Below are 23,879 nucleotides of genomic sequence, written 5' to 3' on the forward strand. Positions count from 1 at the left end.
CACATCCCCGCTCCGCCACCGGCTGGCCGTGTCGAAGCAAGTGCCTTGCCTGGTCTGTGCCTCGGTTTTCTCGAGTGTGAAATGAGGATCCTGGTGGCTCTGTCCCCCAGCACTGTCAGGAGGATGTGACGTTGCTGAGTGTACACCATCCGCATACAGTAGGCGCTCAATAAGCACTTGCTCTAGTGGTTGGCAGCATCCGAGCACCCATTTTCAGCTCTGGCCTCCAGCTCTGACTCCTTGTGTTTGGACACCTCCCACAGATGAAGAGGCTGGAGCCCTGGGTTCGATCTCCAGTCTGACTCTGACCTCAGGTCCCTTGGTCACCCCTCTGCTTCCCTGTTTGATGCCTCAGTCTCCCCACATGTCCTATCAGGGATTGATTAGACCAAGTTCTCTCCTCCCAAGTCTTTTTAAGATCAAGGACCCTCCATAGTTTGGCTGGTCACTACTGAGGGCCTTCAGGGGCTGAATTTAGGGACCCCAAAGTCTCAGGGGTATCTCCTCTCACCTTCCCCTGTGGCACTGGGTCTGAGCAGGTGTGCCTACGTGAGGTGTGTCCTCGTGTGAGTATGTGTGGCAGTTGTATCCGGGTGGGGGGGGGCGGTGGAGGTGCTGGGCAGGGCCCGGGGTGCCCACAGTGGGCAGTGGTATCATTTCTTCTTCTCTCCAGCCCTCCTGTCGGGCCCACATGGTACCTCTGTGTCCGGACAGAGGATGGAGGGCATGTTGACCTGGCCCCATAGGGTCCTTGTCACATGCCCTGGCCCACCAGAGCCCCTCCGCTTCCTGCTCTCTCCCCAGAGCCCCCCAGGTTCATCAAAGAACCCAAGGACCAGATTGGCGTGTCAGGGGGCGTGGCCTCCTTTGTGTGTCAGGCCACCGGAGATCCCAAGCCACGCGTGACCTGGAACAAGAAGGGCAAGAAGGTCAATTCGCAGCGCTTTGAGGTGAGTCAGGGGGAGGGGGGTGAGGGGAGGGGAGACAGCTGAGGGCCAGCCCCACCCCTGGACGGGGCCACGGCAGCTGAGCCACAGAAGCCGTCCCAGAAGCGTTCCCCAGATGGAGCACGGGCAGTCAGGGCAGGCACCCTCTCCAGACAGGTCCCTTCTCTTCTCCCACGCACTCTCTGCCACGTGCACCCCCCACCATGTGCCCCATGAGGGCCCTTCAGGCTCGCTTGTTCTGCCACCTTTGTGCTGTGTGGCCTCAAGCAACTCCCTGCCCTCTCTGAATCTTATCTCACCACTGCACACAGAAGGGAACTCACAACTCTGTGCACAAGTACGTGGTCAGACACACACATTTCCACATCCAGCTTGCCTTCACATGCCTGTCACATGCCTGTCACCAGACTTACGTGCGAGTGTCACACACCCACTTATGCACAATACCCTTTACTTGTACAGACCGCTTTCTGCCTCCAGCATCTTTACATGGATGTATACACACATGTGTGTACAGCCCCCAGCTCCTCTCCTGTTCACGCCTGGGACCCCAGCCTCACCCTGACCTTTGTCCCCTACCCATGGCAGACGATCGAGTTTGATGGGAGTGCAGGGGCCGTGCTGAGGATCCAGCCACTCCGGACACCCCGGGATGAGAACGTGTACGAGTGTGTGGCCCAGAACTCAGTCGGGGAGATCACCGTCCATGCCAAGCTCACTGTCCTCCGAGGTATTGGGCTCCCCGGGGTGGGTCGGGGAGGACCTGGGGCCTGGACTTTGGGGACAAATACCAAAGGGATTCATGAAAGTCTTGCTTTGGATTTTCTCTTTGGGGGGGACCTTGATCTCCTTTTTTTTAGCCTGTAATACAACTGGGGCCCAGAGCCTTCTGGTAGGAATTTACTGAGTCTTTGCCGAAAAGAAGAGTGTTAAGGGACTAGAGTCATCTCCATTTGTCATCTTAATCGTGCTCTTCTGACTACAAGAGGCAGAACCAACTCAAACTGAGAATTCATTGGTTCATGTAATTAAAATCTCTGTGGAGTAGACTAGCTTCAGGTTCAACTGGATCCAGGAGCTCACGTGATGTTCTCAGAGTTCACTTTCTGCCTCTGGATTTGTTTTCTTCCCTATCAATGGTATCCTTAGTGAGATTCCCCCCCCCATTAGCCCCAGGCTCCAGGGCCCCCTGGACTAAATGACCCAGGACTGTTGCTGTTCGTTGGCCCAGCTTGGGTCAGATGACCATCCCTGAGCTGGTCACTGTGTCTGGAGGAACAAATACTCTGATCGGCAGAGTCTTCCTTGGGAGTCAAGTAGATGGGGTCAGTAAGGGGTGGTTCCCTTAAAGAAACAAAGGAGGAATAGAAGGCTGGCTAGGCAGAAACAGCTAAATATCACCTCCTCATAGATTCACACAGATCCTTCCTGTGGGCTTCTTGCTGGCCTCATTCAGGTGGGCTAGGGACCAGGAAATGGCTCCCTTATTGTAAACCAGTATCATTCAGACAGTCTCACCACAAACCTGCCTGCCCCCGACCCCAGCTGCTCCCTGCTGCCTTCTCCCTTGCAAGGTGGTTTTAACCCAGGGGCCTGCAACTTGAGTTCGCATCCTGGCACTGCCCCTCCGTAGCTTTGTGACCTTGGGCAAGTTAATGAACCTCTCTGAGCTGCAGTGTCCTCACCTCCAAAGTGGAATAATAATGATGTTCACCACAAGGGATTGTCTCAGAGCCAGATACAAGTGGGGGACCAGCATGGTGCCACGAGGGGAACAAGCATTTGGTTGATTCTACCGATCTGATATTATTATTACTGTCGTTGTTATTCTGGTTGTGACAAGACAGCTGCCACCAGCCATACTGCAGCTGTCAGGTGGGTGGGTGGGTAGGTGGATTCTGCCTGTCGCCTACAGGGGCACCCCGACCCTGTCTGATCTCTAAGTAGAAGCCACTTGGAACTTCCCTGGTGGTCCATTGGTTAAAGACTTTGCGCTTCCACTGCAGGGGATGCGGGATCCCTGGTCAGGGAACTAAGATTCCATATGCTGCGCGGCATGGCCAAAAGGAAAAAAAAAAAAAAAAGTACAAGCCACTGCCAGCCATTGAGGGCAGGTGGCCCCCACATGCAACTCCCAGGTTGGGAGTCATCCCATGTCCTCCCAGGCAGTGGAGCCACGGTCAGCTTGGAGCTCTGGGAGGAGCCATCACATTGGCCGCAGGGGCACGTGGTCCCAGACCCTGGTGTGCGACCGCCCTCAGAAAGCTCTGCCGTTACCGCCTAGAAATTCCTAGTAATTTTTTAACAAGAGGCCTCATAGTTTCATTGTGTGTGTGTCCTGGAGCCCATCCTGCTGGCGGATTGAGGGAGGAGGAGGGAAGGGGAGGAGTCCACCCGTCCCAGCCCGCCCCGCCTCTTCCCAGCAGATATTTTTGCCCTGACCTTTCTCAGGAACAGCCCGCCTCCCGCCCCGCCCCCCGCCCCCGCCCCCCCCCCCCCCCCCCCCCCCGCCCCACTGTGCCAGCCTCCTTTGTAAGCGCTCAGAGAGTTAAAAGGACACGCTGTGAATCTATTAACCGCACCAGTCTCTGGGAGTCTGGGAAAGACACATCTCCGTTCTCCGCCTCCCCCAACAAGACCCTTGGCATCTCTGTTCTCGGGCCGCCTAGAAAGACGTGGCGCTTGGGCTGGGCGCCCAGCCCAGAGCGTTTGACCCAGAACGCCTGTGCCCCCTGCCTCCCCCGCCTCGGGCCGCCCCCCCTCCCGCGCCCCGATCGCCAGGGACACCCTCCCCCCCACCCCACCCCCCCGCGGCTGAGCGGGAAGGTCTGGGCTGCCGGGCCCAGCACCCCCAGCTTCCCTTCCTCCGCTGCCATCTGATTGTGGACCCTGCTCACACCTCCCGCGCGGCTGTTTTAATTAAACTCCGAGGAATCAGGCACAATGTGGTACTCGATGAACATTTTTGTTTAATTAGGAGCTCTCGGTAACGTCAGGCGGCCGCGGCCTCCCCCACCCTGGCTGGCTGCCGCCCACAGGCACTCACGGGGGCCCCTCGCGGGGCTGCACGCACCCAGGAAGTGCTCATGTGTGGACACGCGTGGGGTGCGGGTGCATACGTGGGTGAGCACGCATGCACACTCGTGCACCCGTGCACACACACACACAGGAAACGGGTGCACAGAGGGACACCAGCAGACCCAGCCCCCAGCACGCCTGGGCCAGCTTTGAGCACCAAGAATTGAGGCCCAGTTGTCTTGGCCCGAACCTCCGGTGACGTCATCAGTAGCCAATCAGAACCATGCATGAGGTGGTCCAGGCCTCGGGCCGGGAAGAACAAACTGGGTGTGGAACGAGCTCAGACAGGATCCAGCCACCCCATCCGACCCCACAGGTCCAGGCCTGGCTTGGGGGTTCTGCAGATGCCGGCCACACCCAGCTTCCTCCAGGCTTAGCCCGGCCTGGGTTCAGATCCCAGCCTTGCTGTGTCCTGGCTGTATGACCCGGGCAGGTACGCATGTGTTTGAGCCTCAATTTCCCCCTCTGTGAAATAGATCCCATCTCAGAGGTGGGCACAGAAAGCTACCTTACAGGGCCTGGTACATAGTGCTCAGGACTTGGGACTGGGGCCGTCTTCCTCTACGAAGCGACCCCTGCCTGGGCCGGAACCACAGCTCTCTTGTTTAACTGGGGACACAGGTGATGGTGCCCCGGCCAGGCTCTCCCTTACCCCGTCTTGGCCTCCTGCCCCTTCCATGTACCTGGGTCTCTGTTCCCTCCCCACATGGTGGCCTCTGGCCCACCTCTTCCCAGCCCCCTGTCCATCCCCCAACACACCCACCATGCCCGGTGCCCCTCCTGGGCATTTGTAAGCAAATACACATTTATTATTTCCTTTTTACGCAAATAGCGGCTTTATCTTTACCAAGAGGCAGCAGGCTTCTTCTATAAAACACCAGAGTAAATATTTTTGACTCTGCAGGCTAGACAGCGTGTCTTGCAACTTCTCAGTTCAGGAAAGCCGTGTAGATGATGAGGAAACCAATGGACGTGGCCATGCACCAATAAAACTATCAACAAAAACAAGTGGGGCCCCAGGTTTGGCCCAGGGGCTGTAGTTTTTTGTTTCTGTTTTCTTTTAATTAATTAATTAATTAATTAATTTGGCTGCGCCGGGTCTTAGTTGCAGCACGTGGGATCTTTCATTGCGGTGCACGGGCTTCTCTCTTGTCGCGGCGTGCGGGCTCCAGAGCGCACAGGCTCAGTTGCCGCACGCAGGCTTAGTTGCCCCGCAGCATGTGGGATCTTAGTTCCCCGAGCAGGGATCGAACCCGCATCCCCTGCATTGGAAGGCGGATTCTTAACCACTGCGCCACCAGGGAAGTCCCAGGGGCTGTAGTTTTTGATCCTTGGTCTACACGTCTTTCACACTGAACTCTGTCCACTTAGGAATGCATCTTGGAGTTCGTTACGAATCTGTCTGTAAGGCGATTCCTTCTGCTTGTTTCGGGGACCCATCCATAGATGGCCCAGGTCTCTGTTGACAGGTGTTTACATTGTCGCCAGCATTTTCCCGTTACTGTCGGTGCCTCAGGAATACCTCTGCCTTCCTACTTGAGTGCACGGGCCTGGGGAGCCAGCCGCTGAGCTGAGGGCTTCAGGGGTCTCAGGTGGATGGTACCAACTCGCCCCTTCTGGTCCCGCTGTACCAACGAACATTCTGCCAGCTGTGGACTCGCAGGCCTGTCTCTCCTCGGTCCCATCAGCCCTGCGTGCGATCGCTTTTTTGTCACTTGTCCATCGGGGGTGGGGCAGGGACTGTGTTAGTTTGCTAGGGCTGCTCTGACAAAGTACCACAGTCTGGGCGGCTTATATCACATGTTTTTTTCAGTCTGGAGGCCGGAGGTCCTAGATCAAGGTGTCGGCAGGGTTGGTTCCTTCTGAGGCCTCTCTCCTTGCCTCAGAGACAGCCGTCTTCTCCTGGGTCTTTACATGGTCTCCACTCTGTGTGTTCTTAATCTTCTCTTCTTATGAGGACACCAGTCGCGTTGGATGAGGGTCACCCTAATACCGCATTTGACTTAATGACCTTTCTAAAGACTCTGTCTCCAAATACAATGTAATTCTGAGGTCCCGAGGGTTAGGGCCTCAACCTATGTATTGGAGGAGGGGGGAGGTACACATTTCAGCCCATAACAAGGGGACTAGTGGCTGTTTTAATTTTAGCTGAGGAAGCCTGCCCTACCCCAGGGGACCCTTTGTCCACTGGAGATGACAGGCCAGACCAGAGCTGGGGGTTTTAGGGGTGAGAGCAAAAGGATCCAGGAGTCCAGGTGCTGGAGGGGGAGGGCAAAGGTGCAAGAGGGGGTGGGACCTGGTGGGAGGCTGATGAGCTGCATACCCCACCCAGGCATCAACTCCAGCTGAGTCAGACCGTGGAGCCCACAGTGCGATGTGCAAATTACATGAACGAAGGCCACCCGCCCCGTCGCCTCAGGCCAGAACCACATTCTTCTTTTTTTAAAAAAATTTTTTATTGGGATATAATTGACTTACAGTGTTGTATTAGTATCAGCTGTACAGCAAAGTGTATCTGTTATACAAAAACGTATATCCACTCTTTTTGTTTTTAAAATTTTTGTTTTAAATTTATTTATCTTTGGCTGTTGGGTCTTCGTTGCTCCACGCGGGCTTTCTCTAGTTGAGGCGAGCGGGGGCTACTCCTCGTTGAGGTGCACGGGCTTCTCATTGCGGTGGCTTCTCTTGCTGTGGAGCACGGGCTCTAGGCACACGGGCTTCAGTAGTTGTGGCACGCGGGCTCAGTAGTTGTGGCACGCGGGCTCAGTAGTTGTGGCACATGGGCTCAGTAGTTGTGGCACACGGGCTTCAGTAGTCGTGGCTTGCGGGCTCTAGAGCACGGGCTCAGTAGTAGGCACACCTGCTGCGTGCCAGGACCTGCATGAGGTGGTAGGGACGTGGCGGAGACGCGGATACATCACGATCCATGGAGTTTGACGCTTGGATGTTCTGGAGTCCAGGAGAAGTTTTTATGATTATTGTTATTATTTCGGCCATGCTTTGTGGCATGCAGGATCTTAGTTCCCCAACCAGGGATCAAACCCATGCTCCCTTCAGTGGAAGCATGGAGTCCTAACCACTGGACCGCCAGGGAAGTCCCCAGGAGGATTTATAACTTGGGGCCACGAGCTAGCCTGAGGTGACCAAGGGGTGATGCAGGAGGGGGCGTGATGACTTTGGGGACCAAGGTGACTGGTGTGGCTGGATGGAGAGAGCGAGAAGTGTGAGGCTGGTGTGCGACGGGGCAGCCGAGGCCGGTGGGGGCCAGCGTCGGGCAAGAAGGCTGGGTTCCTCCAGAGGGTGGTGGGGGCCACTGGCAGCTGGGGGGCGGTGTGGTGCCATTTACATTCCGAAAAGCTCCTTCTGGCTGCTGTAAAGTAACCCAAGGGTTTTGTAGCCTCTGCGCTGCTGACATCAGGGCTGGATCATCCTCTGTAGGGCCGTCCTAGGCGCTGGGAGGGGTGGCGCTGTATCCCTGGGCCCACCGACTCAATGCCAGGAGTGACAACCACAGATGTCCCCAGACATGGCCCAGTGTCCCCTGGGGGCAGGATCGCCCCGGGACAGAGGTACTGGTCTAGCCCGATGTTCTCCCAGCAGTTCCCCGACATGAGACTGATCTTTCTCACAGACAGAGAAAGGAACAGGCTCCAGGAGGTCACCCAGCCAGGCAGGGGCTGGACCCAGGGCCCGTCCCGGAGCCCCACCCTGGTGGCATGGACTTGTGACAACTGGGCCTCTGCTTTGTTTTTCCCGTCTCCACCCTCAGAGGACCAGCTGCCCCCTGGTTTCCCCAACATCGACATGGGCCCCCAGCTGAAGGTGGTAGAGCGGACGCGGACAGCTACCATGCTCTGTGCTGCGAGTGGCAACCCTGACCCCGAGATCACCTGGTTCAAGGACTTCTTGCCCGTGGACCCCAGTGCCAGCGATGGACGGATCAAGCAGCTGCGGTCAGGTGAGCACAGGTGGCCAGGAGGATGTGGCAGCCAGAGGGTGGGAGGGGGAGGACGGCATCCCAGGACCCAAGCCCTGGGGGCTGATGGAGGACAGAAAGGCAGAGCGGATGTGCAGACGCGGAGGGCATTGGTATTGGGGGAGAAAGTGTCTTCAGAGCTGAACCAGTGGGGATGTGATAGGATATAGACGGGCAGGGGTAATGGGGAGCTATGGCGGATGGTAGGGGGAGGGTTCTTCAGTGCCTGCATGGAGATATAATGGACCCAGATATGTACAACGATGGGCAGCTGCAGAGGCCGCAGGGGCAGAGGGTCTCCAGTACCCAAGCAGTGAGGTCCTAATGAGGCACAGATAGTTGCGGGTGATGGAAACCCACAGAGGAGGGTGGGTGTCTACAGTGCCCCAACAGTGGGGACACAGTGGGGGAACAGACAGGCAGAGGTGATGGGGAGCCATGGAAGGTGGCAGAGGGAGGGTATCTTCTGTGCTAAAGCAGTAGACTTGTCCAGTGAGGATATAATGGGGTCCAGACAGGTAGGAGTAGAGGGGAGCATAAGGCAAAGGCAAGAGAGTATTTCCAGTGCTGAAGCAGTGGGTGTCTCCAAAGGAGATAGTGGGCATAGACGGGTAAGGTACTGGGGAGCCGTAGAGGGCTGCAGGGAGAGAGTGTCTCCAAGACTGAAGCAGTAAGGACGTGATGGGGCACGGACAGGCAGTCCAGCCTGTTTGTCCAGGCCCCGGCTGGGATAGGGGAGCCTTGGACAAAGCACAAGGCCTTGGCCACCTTGGGACCAGGCACTTCCACAGTCGTGTCTTAGCACAGCACCTCTGTGCCCCTGTCTGTGGGTCCATCTCTCTGGGGGGCTGTGTGTGCCTCATGTCGGCTGTCTTAACTGCCTCACGAACGTCCGCGTGTGTGTGTCCGGGCTCCCTGTGTGTCCTGACCTGCTCCGCATCTGTGGGCACACACAGGCTATGCTATCAGCCCAGGGTTGCCTCCCCACCCCGCATAGCAGAGCTTGTCCACGTGTGTCTCTGTCACACGTGTATCCGCGTGACAGTCCCTTCCGTGTGCACGTCTCAGGCTGGTCCTTGTGGGCGCGGACACGTGTGTGGTCGGAATGTGCCCACGGGCACTTACGCATGTTTCAGTCACATGGACACGTGTTGGTGCACCCTCTCTTTTCTCTCTCCCCTTCCTCTGAGGGCCCCGCCCTGGAGCCACCCCTGCCTGAAGACCACCCCATCATTCTCAGCGCCCCTCCCCCCCCCACTCACTGCCCAGTCCCGTCCTCTGAGGAGTCCTGTCTGCCCATCCTCTGCTTTCTCCTTCCCTCAGCAAAGACCCAAACCCTGAAAAGGGGCAGATGTTAAGCCCAGAATTTCTTCCCGGGAGAGACCTGGACCTCGCACTGGGGAGAGACGTAGCCTTTCCCCGTCCCGACCCGTCTGAGGGTATTTGCAGCTTGGGGGGTTCAGCTGGAGGAGCGATGGCAACCTTCGGGATCCAGTTGCTTCTCTGCTGGTTTCCACCATTGTTGCCCCAATATAATGAAATGACTAAGAGTGTGGACCTCGGTGCCCCATCCCCTGGGTCTCAGCGTCCTCCTAAACTGTGCCTATTCCCTAGCGTTTCCGTGAGGGGCCCCTGAGAGGCTGCCTGGCATATAGCAAGTGCTCAGTGAACATCAGCTGCTTTAAAAATCATGATCAAGGGACTTCCCTGGTGGTCTGGTGGTTAAGACTCCGAGCTTCCACTGCAGGAGGCACGGGTTCGATCCCCAGTTGGGGAACTAAGGTCCCACGAGCCGCACAGCACGGCCAAAGGAAAAAAAAAATTTGTAATCAATCTGATCATTATTCTGACCTCCCCTCCCGCACCCACGAGGATACAGGCTTCTGCATAACCACCCGTTAATGTTCCTGTTCTCTTTTCTTGTCCCTCCGTTGTAAACGTTCAGAAACCTTTGGTAAGTTTAATTTCTTCACCACGTCAACAACTAACGCCCCCCCCCCCACCGTGTCCCCCCTTCCCGTCCCCTCCCCTCAGACTAACGGCCACTGTGACAGTAACTGTGACCCACTCCACGTGGCATGTTTACTAACGTCTCCCCCCACCCGCCCCCCTGCCCCTGACCACCCGACCCTCCCCATCCGGACATCTGGGGGCTGCAGAGAGAGGAGCCCAAAAGGAAAAGAGGAAAAAAGACAAGACCACGAGGGGCTAGTGGAGCTTCGCACATACGGCACCCCCTGCCCCATTCTGGGCCTTGACACTGCTGGAAAATGTGAAATTACGGAAGTTTGCGGGCTGGATCTAGGGATCTAGGGAGAAGGAGGAATGTTCCAGCTGGGCTAGTACTGGGTGTATCTCGTCCTCTTTTCCCAGCCCAGCCTAAGTCCCCAACTTGCTGGGCTAATTCTTACTAAGGTAAGAATGACTAATATTGGCCCGTGATAGTAACTTCTCATCTTCCTCAGAGTAGAAAGCAAAACCACCTTCAATACCCAAGAGGTGTATCTTTTCCTTTCAACATAGTGGCCGTGGGCTATTTGGCCATCTTGGGAAGTTCTGGCCTTTGGCCTTTGGCTTCTATCACTTGGACTGTGGTGATAGGTCCAAGTGTAGCAAAACAGCCTGAGCCAGAGCTGACCTAGATTCCCACTGACCCAGATTTTCGCTCTCCATGGTGCAGCCTTAGGCAAATTCCCCTCCTTCCTCCTGTCTCCCCTCCCTCCGTGTGAAGAGGGGGAGTGGCCCCATTAGGTTGGGGATTTTGTAAGAGATAATATAGGGCCCCCCTAAAGTTCTAGAGGGGCCCCAGCCTGGGAGGCTGGAGAGCTGGGTTCAAGGCTCAGCCCTGCCTCTGACTCATGGCATGACAGTTCCTTGGCCCCTTGTGGGCCTCGGTTCGTTCACCTGCAAAACGGGCCTGGGCCAGACAGAAAGAGCTGTGTTTTCTCACCCTCGGCGGCTTCCCTGCCCTGGCCTTAGGGTGCCCAGGTCCTCAGCAGAGAGGGAGGGGGCCCAGATCTCCCCTGGGAAGATGAACAGAGGGTGGGAAACTCTAGCCCGGCACCACCATTTCTGGTCTCCTGAGGTGTCCCAGCCCCCAGCGCCCATATAGACACATAGATCGTTCTCTTCCTCTTTTCCTTTTGGACATTAAGGAGGCTGCAGGGCCCTCCCTCTGCCCTCCATCCCCTTTCACTGCCCTTCCCTGTCCCTCCTACTTGGCCTGTCTGTAACACCTTCCCTTTGCTTTATTAATGCCCAGCCCTGGGGCGCTAACCCCTCTCCCCCTTCTCTAACAAGACTCCCGAGACCCCCATCATTCCGTGACCCTCCTGAGAAGGAATAGGAGGGGAGGTCGTGGACCTCCCTCCCTCGACCCAGAAGAAAGGCAGCCCACAGGGCCAGGCGAGGCCATGGACCTCCCTGGGGCATTGCCACGCCCCTCAGGCCAGTCCAGAGGGGCTTCTAGACTCAGCCCCTCCTTCCCCAGGAGATTCTTGCCTCCTATGGGAAGCCCTCCTGATTCTCCCTCAGCAAGGCCTGCAGGGTTTGTAGGCCCAGGGCTGCCTCAGCGCCCCCTCCCAGCCCCCGGGGACAGAGTGTTCAGGCCTGGCTTGTGGCCCAGCCCCGCCTCCCTGGGGCCCCCTGGCCCCGCCAGGACTGCCTTCTGACATTCACCTGACTCTCTCTGCTTCCCTTACAGAAAGCACTCCGATCCGAGGTAAGAGGCTCTTTCCTCACCCACCCACCCACTCACACTCTCTCTCACCGCCCGCCCAGCCCCCCAGGCTCCACGGGGGGCTGCCCCAGGCCCCCCTCCACATGTGTTCTCCTCGCCACCCCGCCCAGTGTCTGTGCAGTCTCTGTGTCTATGTCACTATCTGTGGCTGGGGGCTGAGTGTGGCCGTGGTGGTCCTTTGGGTCACCTGGCCGCAGTCAGGGGGTTGTGTCCTCAGGAAGGGGCAGCGTCTCCCATGCCCACCCAGAGCGCTGGGAGTCAGGCTTCTGACCACTGCTCTGTATGCAGCCCTCATCCGTCCCTAGCCTTGGTATTCCCATCTGTACAATGGATGTGCAGAGGGGGCCTTCCAGCTCTGAAGCTTTGATTTGGGTGGCGGGGCAGGAGGAGTGGAGAGTCCAGCTTGAGGGAGCAGAGAGGCAGTCTCAAGGGCAGCCCCATGGTGCTGCCCTTAGAGAATAGACTAGAACAGACCTGGGTGGGAACCCTAGGGAAGAGTCCATGTCTAGTCCTGACTTTGCCATGAAATGCTGTGTGACCTTGAGCAGGCTCCCTGCCCTCTCTGGGCCTCCATAGTAATACCTGCCTGCCTGCTTCCCTGGAGCCTTGAGGTTGGTATGAAGTGTTATGAAGGGGCAGAAGCCTAATCCACGGCCCCCAGAGAGAACTTCCCGATCTGTGGGTTCCCCTCACTTCCGTGGGACACCCACAAACAAAGCTGGGAGGAGGGGTCCGCTTGGGACCTTGGACTGGATTTTTGGACTCCTGGTGCCAGGGACTCTGATCAAAACCTGTGATTGGGAAAAACAACAACAGCAAACAAAACAACAACAACAGCAAACAAAAACAATGTGTGATTGAAACACATTTGGAGGTATTCCCTCACCTTCATTTACCAGTCAACCAGTCACAGGGTCCAGGACTGTGAGTCTAATGTACTTATAGATATTTACGCAGTTTTATTTACTTATGGAAAGGAGGCCTTTGGTCCAGGCCTTTGATTTCAAACGTAACTGTGGAAACCTCTGCCTCATTTTTAATTTGTTCATGGGCACTCAAGTATTTGATCAAGGCCCGTGATTTCAAACATACTTAGAGATGTATTTTACTTGTGAGAATGAAGATTTGTCCCAGGCCTGTGGTTTCAGATATCTTTGGGGAAATCTTGGCCACGTTTTCATTTAGTCATGAGCACCGTGGTATGTGATCAAGGCTCTGTGCGTGTAAATATTCTTAAGAAGGTTCATTCATTTTCACATGTTCATGGGAAGTGAAGTCTTCCATCTGGGCCTGTGATTTCAAACATATTGTAGGAAAATCTGCCCTATTTTCATTTACTTGTGGGCACCAAGACCTTTGATTTGGGCCTGTGATTTTAAATAAGCTTGAGAAAATTGACCTCTTTTTAAAATTCTTATTCACTCATGACCAACAAATTTTTTGATCCAGGTTTATAATTTCAAGCACGCCGGGGGCATTTCAGCCTCAACTTTATTTGCACGGGTTAGAGGTTTTCCTTCACACTTGATTTCAAACACTTTTGAAAATTCTCCCCGTTAAGCTATGAGCAGCGTGGACTTGGGTCTCTGTCTGTGATTGCAAACACACTTGAGAAAATTCATTTACTTGTGAGCATCCGGAATCCTGAATCCAGGCCCGTGGTTTTAAAACAGATCTGTGAATTCAGACTGACTGACTTAGGTGACTTTAAATCTCTGGGGAAACTCACTCTTCAGTTTCAGGTACAGAAAGCGTGGATCCAGGCCTTTGCTTTCAAACATACTTGACGTATATCACTCTCAGTCTTCTTAACCTTTGCTTTTGTGGAGTGGTAACCCAGTCCTGAAATTTAAACACCCTTGAAGATATACAACCCTGTCTCCATTTCTGGACACCGTGGGCCTTGAGGCCTGTGATTCCAAACATACTTGAGGAACCCAGACCCACGGTCATTGACACACAGGCACTGGTTGAAACCAGCAGGCGATCACCAGCTCCCTGAATTGGCACATCATTTGTGGTGGCCCCCTAAGTGTCAGGGTCTTTGGAACGGCTGCTATGGGTTGGGACTGCCAACCTGCTTTCTACCCCACCCTCCCTGGAGAACATCACTTGGTGCTTTCCTGAAAACACACTCTCCCCAGTTTTGTCACTCAACTTGACAGTCGTTTACGAGGTCCCGGCTGAGGGTGGAGGGTTTGTGGGGCAGGCGGTATGTTCAGGCCAGGATGGGCCAGGATCGGGGTGGGGAAAGGTAGGCAGGGAGGCCCTGACCCAGTGGGGGCTTCTAGGCTGACTCAGCTGCCTCTCCGGCCCAGATCGACTAAGAGACAGTACTCTGGGACAGCCCTCTCACCACCTCAACCTCGAGGTTTCTCCTAATGGGCCAGGCCTTGTCCCCTTTACCCACAGGAGCCCTGCAGATTGAGAGCAGCGAGGAGACCGACCAGGGCAAATACGAGTGTGTGGCGACCAACAGCGCTGGCGTGCGCTACTCCTCACCCGCCAATCTCTACGTGCGAGGTAGGGAACGCCGTGTCCAGGTCAAAGGCAGGGACCCGCCCCACCCGTCCCCCTTCCTCCTCGGGCTCACAGCCTCCGGGCTCCCCTGTCCCCTGCAGACCCCAGCAGGCAGGCCCAGCCCCGCTTGTGGCCGCGGGACCTTGGGCGAGGCTGTGTCCCTCTCTGGACGTCAGTTTCCTCGCCTGTAAAATGGGGGCAGCTTCAACCCCCACCCCCACCCCCGTGCCTTGTGATGGCCACCCCGTGGGCTGCAGGACTTGGGGTGGGGGGCGGCAGGAGGGAATGGGGCAGGGCCGGAGGGGTCAGTCGTGGGCCTACAGGGCCGGGGGAGCCTGCAGGCCTCTGCCCCACCCCGCCCGCCCGCCCATCCGAGTCAGCTTCTGTGGTGTGTCGTGCAGTGCCTCCCCTTTGCTGTGTGCTCGCTTCGCTTCTCCAGACTCGTGGCCTCGTAGCTCCCTGCTTCACCGCCCCCCTAATCTAAGAGTTGGGGAGGGGTCTTCAAGGCTGCCCCTGCCAGCCCCACACCCTCAGCTGTCCCAGAGCCTGGTGCCGTCCTAGTCACCCTCAGAGAAGGGCTCCTTTAGGCAGACATCCTGGGGCTTGGGCTAAGGCTTGTCAGTTTCCCACTGAGTCACCCCTGGAAGCACAGGGGGTCCTTGCCCTGATGCCCCCACCCACCCAAGGAGGGCCTGGGAAGTGGCTACACAGACTTTCTTCTGGGCCCCTTGGTGTCCCCTCAAAGGTGCCAGGTTCGGGGGGGGGCTGCCCCTGCTCCTAGATGTCTCTGTGGACCCCGTCTCATCCCCGGGTCGGTTCTCTTCCGTCCTTTCAGAAATTTTAATGTTTCCTCCTCCATCTCCTGTATCCCCTTGGCTGTTTCTGATCCGATTCGTGGTAGAAACAGCTCCCGCCTGCCAGGAAACAGGGTCCCGTTCATCCCCCCGGGCTGCCCCAATTGGCTCTGTATACTTGAGCCCATGCCAGCCTTCTTCAGGCCTCTGTTTCCCCCCGTTCGACGCACCAAGCCCCTGCCGTTCTCCACCTGGGAGGCCGTGTGGCTCCTCCCTCACCTGGAGACCCTCAGCCCCTTGGTCCCCAGTAAGCACGGCCCCAACTAGCCCTGAAGCAGCACCTTGGCTGCACTTGGGTTCTGCATCTCGTCTCTGAGGAGGAAGGAGGCTGCCTGGCGGGAGGGGACGGGGACGCCGGGGCGGGGGGCGGGCAGGGGGCACACATCCGATCCGATGCCACGGCACCTCTGGTGAGTTATAGCGCGTCCACGACTCCAACTGACTGGTCTTCGTCTAACCTGCGTATTTCTCTGCAAACACCTGGGATGGGGGTTTGTAAGTCTGGCAGAGTTCAAGGAGGACAGTGTGGGCAGCAGGCATGGGGCAGGGCGGGGGCGGGGCCTCTAGCCCAGGGTGTGACAAGGGAGGGGGGCCTTCTGTGTCCTCAGCACCCCCCGCCCCATCCCAGAGGTGGGGTCCTTTCTTTTGGGGGCGTCCAGCTTCCCATTCTTTGCCTGGGTCTCAGACGCTCCAAAATTGAATTTAAAAAAAAATCGTGGAAGGCAAATGTAGATCTTGTATGTCAAGGAAAGAACGGAGGAAAGACTAAAAGGTCGTTGCTGTTCTTTTTATTTTTTAATTTTAATTTTTTTTTTTTTTTGGTTTAAAGAAAACAAAAAAAATCAACAAACTATTGCAGCTTTTAGCCTTGGGAAGTCCTCTTTTTACTCTCTGTATCTCCCCTATTTTTTCTCTTCTCCCCATGTCATTGTGTTCTGCATCAAACCCCCTTTACATCCCTCAGAGCTTCGAGAAGGTTGGTGTGTTTTTTTCTTTTTTACTTTCTTTACCCACATTTTTACATTCCGAAAGTGACACACACACGCAAGAAACGCACACAGACAGGCACACGGACACACACAGACATGCACACAGAAAATAAGAGAAAAACGAACTAAAAAAAAAAAAAAATGACGAATACGAATAATGAGCTCAACGTGAACAAAACAAAACAAAAAACCACCAAGTGAGAGCAAAAACCCAGAAAGACACAAAAATCTCAGCCGCGCCCAGCCCGGCCTAGGGCCGGCCGCACACATGCGATGCTTGCATTGTGGTCGCCTCTATGCATCCTTTGGTAATGTTGTTGCTAAGTTTTTTGCACTCCTCGTCGTCATGGTAACTTGGGCCTGATGCATGCTGGGAGAATGTAAAAATCTTCTCTGCATGCCACTGTTGTCGGTTCGGTTTGGTGAATTCCCAACGCCTTCTGTTGGAGTGTTTCTCGTCTTCCGTTCCGTTTTTCTCCTTTGGTTTTCTTCGTTTTTTTCTTTCTTCCTTCCTTTTATTTAATTATTAATGTTTTGATTTTGTTTCGTTTGGGGGAGAAAAACCGATTGGTTCGTTTCTTTTTCCCCCCCTCCCATCCCCTTCACCCAACCCCCTCCTCCCCCAAAGCGTTTCGTCTTTGGTTCTGTCCTGTGTTTCCGTGCTCTTTGGTTTGGGTTTCTTGGGCTGAGCTGTTGTGTGGTTGTTCTCCAAACGCATTGTGATTTAAAAGCCAGTGTTCCTGTCCCAACTACCATCCAGGAGGGCAGAAAGGGTCCCACAGCTGGGATGCTGGGGCAGAAAGTGACCGCCTGGGCTCAAGAGCACAAGGGAGGTGGCATAGACAGATGGTGGGAGGTCAGAGCCTGGGTGGGGTGTGTGAGGAGAGCAGCCCAATTTGCCAGCTCTGTTTTATCCAGAGCTGATGCCTCAGCCCCACAGGGCAGCCATGTTGGAAGGGAGCTTAAGCAGTCATGTTTCCATCCTTCTGCCTCAGCATGATACCACCTCCCACCCTCCCAAACAACCCCAAAACAGGCATTTGAAGCACAGCTGAATGGGTAGCCGGCATTTTGAGTTCTTGTTCATTGGAGCAACACGTCCAAATATGAGAAACGGCCACCTTTCAGTGGACCGTCCTCCTGAAATGATGCATGCTTGGCACTGCGTAGGCAGTGCTCAACATGGTAGCTGGTGTGATGACTTTTTGCATCCTGGCTGGGTACCAATATGGATCCACCCATCAGAAAATGTAGCATGACAGACTTTGGAAGAACTACTTGGCCAGTTATTCTGCCCTTTTCTGCCCTTTAGTGCTACGCCTCTGCCTCCCAGATGATGTTGGCTGCTTCCCCCACCACCTCACAGGCTCTGGGCCCAGTCACAGGCGTCTTTTGTCCAGCAACACAGCACGGTCACTTTCTGAGTACCTGAGCATCAGAACTGTGGAATTCTGGAGAAAACCCTGGGGAACTTTGGGCACAGCCCCCCCACCCCCCCACTTCCCCAGCTCTCCCTCTGCCTTTCTCTCTCTTTCGGCTCTCTTTCTCTGTGTGTTTCTCTCACTCTTGAAACCTTTGGAGATGTTCACTCCCGTCTTCTGTTCCCTCCCTGAGGAAAGGCAAGCCCTTGAGAACCCCATTCCAATCCCAAATAAAAAACAACCCCCAATAAAATATCCCTTTAGATTTATAGCCACTAGCCCCCAGCTTACTACCCAACACTGATGATAGTGGAGGGCTGAGATCAGCCTGTTTGGGGGTCACCTTTTTCTCTCTCTTGTCCCTCACCTGCCTTCTCTAAACTCCCAATTATTAAGTTCAGGGGCAAGTTGGCAAGAGGACTTCAGATGCAATAACAAGGGATTTATTTTTCCTGTCTCTTTTGAATCCAGAGTGAGAGCTGCCAGGCAGAACCTCTCCAAAAGATGGAAGACAGAGGTCTCCTGGCCCCTTCACTAAAGCTGGGTCCCAGTGAGTTGAGACTGACAGGTGGCTGAGGGTCTCTGAAGACCACTTGGACTTTTGGGGCAGTATAGACTGGTGGTGGGAGCACAGACTTGCTGCTTGGGGAGACCTAGATTCAAGTACTGCCTCTGCCCCTCCCTGGCTGTGTGACCTTGGGCTAGTCACTTGGTCGCTCGGAGTCCTTATTTCTTCATCTGAATAATAGGGAGCATTGATTTCCCTAGCTCACAGGGTAGTTGGGAGGATTCCATCGAGCAAATTAATGCTCATCTTGTGCCCTGTGTAGTGCATGGCACATAAGAAATCGCAAGTGAAGCTGTGAAACAGGGAAATCGAGTTCAGATAAATGGTCTTGGGCAAGTCACTTCCCTTTGGGGACCTCAGTTTCCCCATCATGTATTTCAAACATCCACTGTTTGAATAAGATGGCTTATGGGAAACTGCTTTGAAAAGAATTGGAGGGCAGATGTTAATTCATCTGCTCAGATCTCATTTTTTGCTAATGCATTTCTGAGCCCTTCTCATGGTCTCATTTTCTCCTGGCTCCAACCCCATTCCCATGAGATCAGTGGCCTCCCCAGAGCCACATCTCTCATCTTACTCCCTGTCACTCCCCCAGGAAGTTCTGTGGCCAGATTATCAGAAGGGGGCAAAAAAAAAAAAAAAAAAAAGGAACAGTTTGGATGTTAGGCTACGCTTGCAGATAAGTACCAGCCCAGCAGAAGAGAAGAGCCGCCTGGCATGTTCTGGCCTGAAAGCTACAAGCATTTACAGTGTTACCAGAGCAACCAGTCCTGGGAGTTCTTTGCACCGAATCCCCACTCTCAACCTAACTCTTCCTTCAATTCATAATCTCCAGCTTCTGCTGACCCTGGGTGATCCAGGGGGTGGAATATTCAGATTTTACCCTTCTCCTGAAGTATATCTCTGAAATTCAAAGGACCAAGGTCAAAACCAAGCCCGTTTTTTTAATGCAGCTGGGAGCTCTGCTCCCAGAACTCTCCCGAGGAAGATGCAGCTCAGACTTTGACAGGGTGGGAAGACGATCAGGTTATATTCTCCCTGGCTGTTAATATTCTTTAAAATCTTTAAAATTGTCAGCCTTTAAGGTGTGAATTAGTGGCTAACGATGGTGTCTTTACCACTTGGTCTAGCATCATAGCGTTATTGAACCATGGTGCAGGACCCGGTTAAATGGCGTGCCACCCACCCGATGACATAGGAACATGCGGAGAGAACTTGGAGCGACCTAGAGACATGGGAAGAACTTTCCACCTTCAAGGGACTTAGGATATTCTCAGGATCTTGGAAGAAGCCAGATGGGGATAATTTAACGCCAGTTCTCAGTGCTGAGCTAAGAGATCGGGACTCTATAAAATGCCAGAGGGGGATCCAGATTGCCCCAATTTCCAGGTGTTCTTCAGAACCCTTTATCTGAAACCCATCCCCAGGCCTCTTCAGATCAGTTCATAGCATGGAATTCTGTGGGGCAAATTGTTTTCAAAATTAAAACTCTGGCACCCAAGCCGTCTAATTGGTGGATGTGACCTCTAGGTGTTCCCCTTACCTACTGGCACCCCCAAACAAGAGTAGATACAGATATTGGGCCTGGAACCCACCCACCGCCACCTCCTGTATCTCCAGAAAGAGTACCACTGGGGTATGTTGGCGACCTCCCCGGCTCCTGATCACACCTGGCATGCCACCCCACCCTTCACCCCCAAAGCCCCTGACTTGACCCTGGTGGTAGGCAGTGGCAGGTCAAGACCCAGCCCTTCTCCTCATCCCACCCTCATCCCAAGGGGAGAGGGGGCTCCAGGGGTGGGAAGGCAGGCTTTCCTCCGTTTGGGCATGGCGGGTCGGGGTGGGGGCGGGGGGGCAGGGCCGTTCTCCAGGAACACTGAGCTCTAGACACCTCGCCTGCTGCCTGCCTCACACCCTTTGCATTGCTGTTTCCTCTGTTTTTGGGGGGTGAGGGGAACATTAGATTACACCTTGTCGTTCGGAAAGCCCCGTGTCTCTGGCGGCCGCGGCGAGGGGACAAGGGGAATCAGTCGATTGGCAAGATATCATCCCATTTTCTGCTAGAGCCAGGAAAACAAAAAAATCGGGAGAGAGAGGGTACCAAAAAAAAAAAAAAAAGTCCAGCTCAAAATGACAAGAGCTTGCCAAGGCCGCTGGTCAGCCCGTGGGCCAGGGGTCCAGCCAGGTCCCTCCAGACCTTGCACGCTATCCCGATGGCGGAGGGAGCTGGTGGTGGGAGTGGGGAGGCAGGGTGGCGGAGAAGGGGGAGGGAAAGGAAGATGCACAGGGCAGATCGCGGGGCGGTACCCACCCTCCCTGGGCCACAGGCTGGGGATCAATGGAGGGGCTTTGGAATTAGGCCTCGGACCCCTTCCCGTCCCCTGACAGGTGTAATCTAAGCTTAAGTAAACCCTGTGGAGGCTGCAGAACTGGCATCTCTCCCCTCCCCTCCCCATCCACATCCTCATTTTGGAGTCCGGAGGAGCACCCAGCAGCCTCTCCCACCCCAAAATGCCCAGCAGAGCCCCCCCACCCACCCTTCAGAGCTGCGGCTTGCTGAATCGTTGAGATGTCTGACACTGTTGAGTTCCCTACCTAGTGCTCCAACCAGATCACCTCACTTTTGAGTTTTCCCCCTCACCCTTCCCCAACCCCTCCTCCCCTGGAGCACCCCTCCCCGCCCCCCACTTTCTTGATTTTTGAGTTTCTGCCTCTTCCTGCCTGGGGGAGGGGTCGTCTCCCGGTTGCTTTGAAGGTTTTTGAGTTGTTTTTCCATGTGAATCGGGGTTTGAAGCGACCCGCCCCCCCCAACCCACCACCCTCCCACCGCCCACCCTCCTGATCCCCTCACCCACGCGGGTCCCCCCCACTGGGACCCCCCCGGCTACTCGGTGACGAGAAGAGCTGGAAACGAGAGCCAGCTGGAGCGTGCTGAGGACCAAGGCTGGTGTGGTCCCCTTATAACCTGCCTGGACCCTCCATTCAGGTCGGTAATTGGGGGCGGGGGTCCCGCGGGGCCACTCCGTCCCATGGGTTCCGTGCCCACCTTGCTTTTCTAACCTGCACCTCAAGCTTGCAGCCAGGGGTGGAAAGATGATGTGGGTGGGAGTCAGCACCAAACTGGGCAGAACACAGCGTCAGCCGCCCGCCCTCGCCAACTGGAAGGATGCCCAGAGGCCTTGTGAGACCCCCTCAGGGGGTTTTTAAGCCATCTAGTGCTCATGGACACAATCCTCCCCTAACTCGTGGCAAACCAGCCCTCTTCCTGCCGCACACCCTTAGAGACGAATGGGGTAGGTGAGAAAGCAAGTGGGCAAAGTGTCTTAACGTGTCAGCCCTTATAGCATACTGGCAGATCCATTTAATTGATGGCTGCCGGCCATGTTGGGGATTGTGAGCACCAAAATTACAGTTGTTGATAAATGCCCTCCCACACTTAACTGACTTATGATTAACAACCCTGTACAGCAAGTCTGTTACGTGTTCAAGATGTATGCCTTGTGTCTACTTCTGAAAAGTGTTAAGAGGTACCTTCCAAATTGTGACACTCCTAAGGGAAGATATTTTAAGATAAGATCCAATGTGAACAGGGTCTTTGGGACATGATGTTGAACCTTACACACATAAATTGGGATTATATTAACCTTTAAATCCTAAAGCTAGCCCTTATTCCCTTTGATGTTCCAATAATCCCTTTCAGTACGAACCTTTTACTGATAGCTTCTGGACATTTATTTTGATGGCTGCTGGATATTTTTCGACTGATTATTCAGTTGATAGGTGGATATGGGTGATGGGTACTTTTGCCCCCTTTGGTATCCCCAGAGGGTAAGGACACAAGTTTGAAAGAGCCAAGAAGGGACACGTGGATATAATTCTTGCTAATCACCATGGTAAGAGAAGGCTCACTTTATCTCAGAGGTAGGGATCAGGCATACCTGGCTTTGAGCTCTGGCCCTACCACTTCCTTTCTTTGTGTCTTCCAACTAGCCCTAGCTCCTCACTGGGCCTCCACTGCTTCCTCCACAAAATAGGCATGAGGTCACTGGCCTCTCAAAGTGGGAGGGATTCAATAGAAATTCTTCCCATTACTTTTTTTTTTTTTAAACTAATTCATCCCCAGACTCCCTCAATGATGAGCATCTCATTGATCTTTCCAGCATCCTGGAAGGCCAGAAGGAAACTTCACTGGTCCATGCCCAGGCTGAGCATCTTCTGTGTGCTGGGCACTGCCCCGGTCAGCTTAATGGCCTTCTCAACACATCACCGATGGCCTCTATTTCACAAAGGAGGAAACTGAGGCTCCCGGAGGATGAGGGCCCTTCCCAGGGCTTATCCAGCCTCATCAGCCCCCCCCACCTCTGCCGGAGCAGGTTTTCCATGGGACTCTGAGGTCTTGAGGAGTTTACCTTGCTGTGTGATTCAAGTGACTTGGCCTCTGTTTGTTCAGCTCTAAACGAAGAGCAGGGAGAGTCACTGAGAGGTGGGGCTTCTGTGGCTGGGTTGGTTTGCTCCGAAGGTTCTTTTTCGATGAGGATCCCACCACTGTGGCCACCTCGAGCCTCTGCCAGGACCCTTGGGTGCTGGGTGGGGAGGCCAGATGCTGTGTTCTGCCAGGGTTGGGGGGCACCTCCCTGGGGAAGCCACAGCCATCCTCCTTTCAGACCCCGATTTTCAGCCCCACACCCATTCCATGTTTTTTTGTTTGTTTTTGTTTTCTTGCTTTCAGGTGTTTTGGAGGGGTTTTTTGTTTGGTTGGTTTTTTTGGATTATTTCCCCCCACCACCCCACTTTGTTTTTTCATTTGGTTCCCCTGGTTTTGTTTTGGATGTCGATGCCGTTTTTCTGTCCTTGATTAATTAGCTCCCTCACACTCATCCCCCATTGTGTTCCGTTTCCATGACAACGCAGCGTTTGGGCATCCCACTCGTGCCTCGCTGTGGATGCCGGCGGCTGGCCTGGACCGCGTCCGCTGGCTGGCCGGACCCCATTCTCCCCCGATACCTCCACCTAGCCCTGCCAGAAAGCCGCTCCCCCATCTCAGAGCCCAGCCCCGCCCCTCACCCCCAGTCTGTCTGCATGGCCCCTCTGTCTCCCCTCCCTGCCCACCCCAACTCCTCCCCCCTGCCGAACACCTTCCACTTCCTCCATCCTGTCTCCAGCGTGACTCCTGGACTTTTCGCGGGGCTTCCTTTTCCGAAGGGCTGCCAGCTTTCTTGGCCCTCCCTCCGCCCACACGGAGCTCCCCCTTCTCTCCAGCGGGGATTCAGAGAACAGGGATTGAGATTTCCAGCTTGGAACCCACGGAGAGAGAGAGAGGGAGAGAGAGAGGGAGAGAGCGAGTGAGACCCCCCCCTCCGTAGAATAGGGCAGACACCCCTACAGCGACCCCCTTAGGGTGCGGCTGCAACCGCAGTTCCATGTGAAAATTAGAGGCAGGTCGGGTTGCCGAAAGTCACTTGGTGGCCCTGTTTAGCCTTGCTGAGCCTCCAATCCGTCATCTCTACAGTTTGAGACAAGACTCCTTGAACTGCCCAAAGCTGGGGGCACATCCACGTGGCTCCTTGAAGCCAGGGACAAGCTCCTTCTGGCTAGAAGGGTTTACCAGCTAACCCAAGTCCTTTCCACTGCAGGGAAACATCTCCGACGGGGCAGCCGTGCCTCTCTTGGCAGTTCAGGTGCCCATTAGCACCCGCCCCTTCCCCCCCAACCCCGAAACCCATGCAGCTTCCGAAAATGGAGCCCCCGAAATGCATCCTGCTGCCTTCATGGTCTGCAAGATTGGGA

General features: G+C 55.0%; 1 protein-coding gene across 7 annotated transcripts in view; it reads left to right on the top strand.

The window, feature by feature from the left end:
• PTPRS (protein tyrosine phosphatase receptor type S) overlaps positions 1-23,879 on the top strand; it is a 61,850-nt gene that overhangs the window by 5,469 nt on the left and 32,502 nt on the right. For 5 of the 7 annotated variants that reach the window (XM_065875675.1, XM_065875673.1, XM_065875676.1 and 2 more), the window contains exons 2-5: positions 805-950; positions 1,536-1,677; positions 7,795-7,983; positions 14,153-14,263. In XM_065875675.1, coding sequence (XP_065731747.1) covers positions 805-950; positions 1,536-1,677; positions 7,795-7,983; positions 14,153-14,263 — 588 coding nt within the window. Of the gene's footprint in view, positions 1-804; positions 951-1,535; positions 1,678-7,794; positions 7,984-9,946; positions 9,956-11,704; positions 11,723-14,152; positions 14,264-16,078; positions 16,091-23,879 lie in introns of all 7 variants that reach the window. The other 2 variants (XM_065875672.1, XM_065875678.1) reach the window with 2 other exon arrangements.

This window comes from Phocoena phocoena, chromosome 3 (genome assembly GCF_963924675.1).
Source record: "Phocoena phocoena chromosome 3, mPhoPho1.1, whole genome shotgun sequence".
In the NCBI taxonomy this organism is placed as follows: domain Eukaryota; kingdom Metazoa; phylum Chordata; class Mammalia; order Artiodactyla; family Phocoenidae; genus Phocoena; species Phocoena phocoena.